Source organism: Trachymyrmex septentrionalis, unplaced genomic scaffold (genome assembly GCF_001594115.1).
Source record: "Trachymyrmex septentrionalis isolate Tsep2-gDNA-1 unplaced genomic scaffold, Tsep1.0 scaffold98, whole genome shotgun sequence".
NCBI classification, from domain to species: Eukaryota; Metazoa; Arthropoda; class Insecta; order Hymenoptera; family Formicidae; genus Trachymyrmex; species Trachymyrmex septentrionalis.
Window position 1 is genome coordinate 636,432 of NW_017306171.1, and position 5,383 is coordinate 641,814.

The 5,383-nt window shown below is 30.6% G+C and overlaps 1 protein-coding gene across 1 annotated transcript in view; it reads left to right on the plus strand.

Annotated features, from left to right (window-relative positions):
- Positions 1-3,518, plus strand: part of LOC108756354 — a 72,510-nt gene extending 68,992 nt beyond the window's left edge. Inside the window, exon 3 of the mRNA XM_018500096.1 lies at positions 3,394-3,518. Within this exon, the coding sequence (XP_018355598.1) occupies positions 3,394-3,518 (125 nt within the window). The remainder of the gene's footprint in view (positions 1-3,393) is intronic.
- The last annotated feature ends 1,865 nt before the right edge of the window (positions 3,519-5,383 follow it).

Genomic DNA, 5,383 nt, shown 5'->3' on the forward strand with positions numbered 1-5,383 from the left:
ACTCATATAAACTTAAAAAATGTGATAAGCTTTTAAAAGTAGAGATTTCAAGCTTTAAAACCCTTTTTTTAAATTTGAATTTCATTCATTATTGACGAAGATATTGTATATACAACTTTGAGCTAAAAAATACGCGATAACTTTTTACTACACCTAATAATAATAGAATTCAAACTTCTTATATCCCTTATTTTAATACTATCATTAACACGCTGTCATGTTGTTATTGCTATCATCCGATTTCAACTTATTTCCATTGACTTATGTGCATAAAGTTATACATACAATTAGTCTCTCTTATATTTTTCGTTTCCTTCTTAAATTCTTTTTATTTCGAAACTGTTTCTTATCTTATTCTCTGTTTTTGTTATTTTATTCCATTTCTTTTGTTATTCAAGACGGCAATATTTTTTCTTAAACAATATTGTTAGCAGTTATGATAATATGAAAGGAAAACTGTAAATAAAATACAACAACACGAAGTATCAATTCTTTATTATAAAATATCAAATAAAATATAAAATATCAAGTGGTTAAAAGATTAATAATTAATACTAAAAATTAAACTTATCTGAATCAATCTTAACGTCCAAAGAAAAAAGAAGTCGCCATCAACACAGAAATGGAACCAAAGAAGAACGAGAGAAATTTATTCAACAATTTGTTATCATTTTACAATATTACACTATTAATCCTTTTATAATATTTATTAACCGATTACGCTTAACCTTCGATACACATAACCGTCAAACGTGCAATTTCCGATGATTCATTTACAAAGTAAGCGCTGCGAGAGAACCGATCGGCATTGCCGAAAAGAAGTGACAATATTTCGATATATTCGACTATCGACTTAACATCTCTTTTTTTAAAAAGGATGGCTATTATAAATAATTTAATATCTCCACTTTCCCCCTAGTGTTGCAAGATTCGTGGGACGAATTCCACGGCGGGACCTGTGCATGCAAACACTACGTCATTGATCATGTAATTGATCGATTTCAGTATACTCGTATTCAGATTCAATATGGGCCATTTCTTGGCGCCCGGATGAATTTTTTATATCTTTAGTCAATATTAATATTAATGCTGCAAGAAATATTAATATATTAAATGCTATTTGTTAAGCATATATTGCCCGTACGCAATATATCTTATCATGTATTTGTATCTTTTATTAGATGTAAAACAAAAATAGAATGACATAAATAGCGCTAATAGCATCTCCCCAAACTCTAAATAATGTCAAACATAAGTTTATTAATTTTATACCATTTGGAATACATAATTTTTTACATACTTTTTAATACTCTGTAAAAAATATATAAGGAATTTATTACAAATATGTATAAATTGTATTTAAAATATGTTAATATATGCTCTCTTTCTCTTGTTCACAAGATTGATTCATTCTTGTTCACATTGATTACATAAAATCTCTGATGCATTATTATCATATTTTATGTTTTTACAAGACGGGCGTAACAATAACCGTATAATAAATAGTAAAACATGCACCACTGATGGTGGCTCACGCTGTCTCACGAATCTTGCAACACTGCTTCCTCCCTGCCATGGGAATACGACGTTAAGCGGAACGAGTTTCATCTAATTTCCCAGGGACCCACGACTTTCCACGCAAATCAAGATCTATCCCACCTCCCTTCTCGTGCTAAAGGGCTTACAACTTTTTAGGCAGGAGAATGTAATATATACCTTCCCACATAACAATATGTTATCAAAAAGGTTTCTAAAAGATATCTAATTCTGAATCTGATAACTTGGAGAAATTTCTAAAAAGTCGCATAAAGATATCTAATGCGTCATTTTTTGATAATAGAAAGATATCATAAAAATGATACCTAAAAGATTTCTCAAATTGTAAGTCTTTATGATATCCAAAGTTTATGTTAATATATAGAGTTTGTATTAATGACGTCTAAAAGAACTCTGTTATATATCCAAAGAACACAAAGTTATCTGAAAGATGACTTCTGTAAACATCTTCTAATTAGTCCTTAAGACTTTTTTTTAGTATTTTGGTACATGTAACGTTTAATAACATTAGATCTAAAACTAGATCTAAATTAATTTTTATAAAAAATTAAACAAAATATAAATTCTAACGAGTATGACTCAATATACATTCCATTTATGTGTATGACTGTCAATATATTGTATATTCCATTATGCCTGCAATGCTTGTGGTGTGATGTGTACAAGAGCCACTATCTTTCATCATAGTCCCCTTTGAGGACTTGCTTTCAAAAAATATTTCATGAATGTTCGTCAGAATTTATATCTCTCATAATGCTGTATCTTTTCTATCCCATATGGTTTTCAAACATAGAGAACCCAAACTCCACCACGTCCGTCTGGTGGCGAGCTCGCATATTGCTGAATGATGAAAATAACGAAAAGATATTTTTTTCATATTGTCTTTTCAGTAATACGAAAAGACGTCTTTTAGTCGACTTTTCGTTTTACCGAAAAGACAACCAGAGAAAGATGACGAAAAAATGTCTTTTTTAAGTTGTCTTTTCAACAAAACTAAAAGACTCTTATATTCAACTTTCATCTTGCTGAAGAGACAAAACAATCATACTTTTGTCATCTTAGACATTTTTTCGTTATCCTTTAGTATTTTGTGTTATCTTAAATTTTATAGGTCAAATTCTTGTGTTGAGTCTGCTTCTTGAAAATCTTATTTTTATGATATCTTAAAAAATGACAACAAATAGATTTCTCATAAAAGATATCATAATTATGTTTCTATCTTTGTTTCTGAATCAAATATAGCGACGCATGCGCATTTGTATGGCTCAAATACCATATAACATAATAATATCTTCCATAAAAGAACAAATTGATATCATTTAACATGATATCATAAAGATAAAAATTTCAAGAAATCTCTGACATGAGATATCTTAAAGAATTCTCCTAGTAGATGCCTCTGATAAATCATTATTATAAGATATCATTTAGACATTATTTTCAAGATAATTAAATGTTCGTCCACAGGCAAGGAGGAACATAAGTAAATTTTGCTTCAAATAAAAAGTCGTTACAAAATCACAAATGTTTGTTTTGAAACCAAATTTTCTTCTTTAAAACAAAAATTAAACAAGAAAATAATGTTTTTACAGAAAATTCTTGTTTTTAAAGCAGAACATTTATTTTAAAGCAAAGAATCTTTATTCTATCAGAATGTATTTTGTTAATAACTTTTACACAAATAACTAACTTGGGCTAAAACTTTCCGATGATCACTCAAAGCCATGACCTTGACACTATATGTCAAGGTCAAGGTCATCATAGATGGGTCCGTTGCTTTTAAGATTTATCGAACATTAATCATAAACAATACATCATATTTAATTTTTGTTACAGCTACAGAAGATAAGTTTGAACTTGTGTATAGGAAAAAGATCATAAACAATAAAGATGGAGTCGAAATAACATGTATCGCTGAAGGACTTTATCCTCAACCGGCTTTAAATATTTCTGTCGAGTAAGTGTCTTTTACATTCAACAATTTTTATTAAAACGCCCTTAAAATTATAAGAATTTAAGTAATTTTCCAATTTTTTTTTACATATAACATATACTTCTCCATTTTTTTTATGTGTCACCAGAATATCTCGATTTCTATATACGAGGGGGGACCCATAAGTTCCGGGAATTACGCTGTGGTGGGGAGGGAGAGTGGGGGAACCTATTGTTTGACCACATGTCCGTTAGTGTCACGCCACCTGCGTCAGTGTGCGAAGTTGTGTCGCTGTGAGTGCATCGGTTCGCCTGTGAGATTTTTTTTAGTAAAACAACTTTTTACATTTCGGCGAAAACTGGTTCTTCCATCATGACAACGCGCCGGCCCACACCGCCCTTTCCGTGAAGCAATTTTTGACCAAAAACGCCATGACACCAATTGTCCACCCCCCATACTCACCGGATCTAGCCCCCTGTGACTTCTTTTTGTTCCCCAAATTCAAAAGGAATATGAAAGGAAAGCGTTTTGCCACTGTGGAGGAGGTGAAACAAAAATCGCTGGAAGGCTTAAAGGACATCCCGATGAGTGAATTTAAAAACTGTTTTGAACAATGGAAGAATCGTTTGGAGAAGTGCGTTGTGGTCAATGGCGAATACTTTGAAGGTGATTAAAATTTGGTGTTAAAATATTGAGAAATAAAGAAGTTATGACGAAATTCCCGTTTTTTTTGGGTCCCCCCTCGTACTTTTCACCTCTTGTTTTCATTGTACAATCAAGGAAAATTAAAAAGGCAACTTACACTGTTAAATTCATAATGTCAAATTTTGCTTCAATTGAATTATGTTTAAGCATTCAGTTTCTGTAGAAACTGCTCCTTCTGTAGCACTGCTCCTGTCCAATAAGTTGTTAATTTGACTAAAAAACCACCAATTAATTTGACTAAAAAAACTAAAGTTGAGTAATTTAACTAAAGAGATACACTAAATTTGATTCAAATTTACTTTATTATTTTCTAAATATATACGTTAATATGGATAATGTCAATATCAATGTTAACCACACAAATGGATTAATTTAGATTTTGACTTATATGGAAGTTAAACTAAACATTATTTAAGAGATTTGATTATCATTGTATATCTAACAGTGCATCTCTGCACCAAATCAAAGGAGTTTCTGGAGTTTGCAAATTACTATTAGCACTTTTGGTGTTATTTAAATAAATGCGGTATTTTTCTTTGACTTTCCGATAATAGATAGTGTGTAGATTCTGATGTAGTTGATGTCACAATCTTTTAAGATTTTCCGTTAAAATTAAAATCATTCTTTTTACCCTTTTCATATTGTTTCATCTACAAAATTTCGACTTTTTAACAATACACGATAATAAAACTGCATCGACAAAAGTCTAATTGCACCAATAGCTTTCTATTATTCTTTCAATGACCATATTTTGCCATGCGACGCAACATCGTTACTTTGTATATGCTTAGCCGATTTTTTTCACCTCATTCAAGCGTGACGTTATTTTTAAGTGTATTAAGAACGCATTTGCAAATACTGCGAATGAATTCATTGTTTGTATCATATAGGAGGGCATGTTGATTTTCGTTCAAATGGTAGGGTGTTTTGAGAAAACAGATATTTCTTTTACCAATCGCGTAAGGTAATTTTTGTCGCTTTTTTCTCATTACCTTTCTTTAAAAAATTTTAGTGAAAAACCTTCTTTAAAAAAACAAACGACTGAACCGCATGAGTTTTTTTATACGTAACTAATCATTCAATAATTATATTTGCAGTATGTAGACGTAATACATTGCATTAGAAAAGATGCAATAAATATCCGTATGGTCTTGATATAGCGTTGTAATAATCTTTTTCTAGGAACTT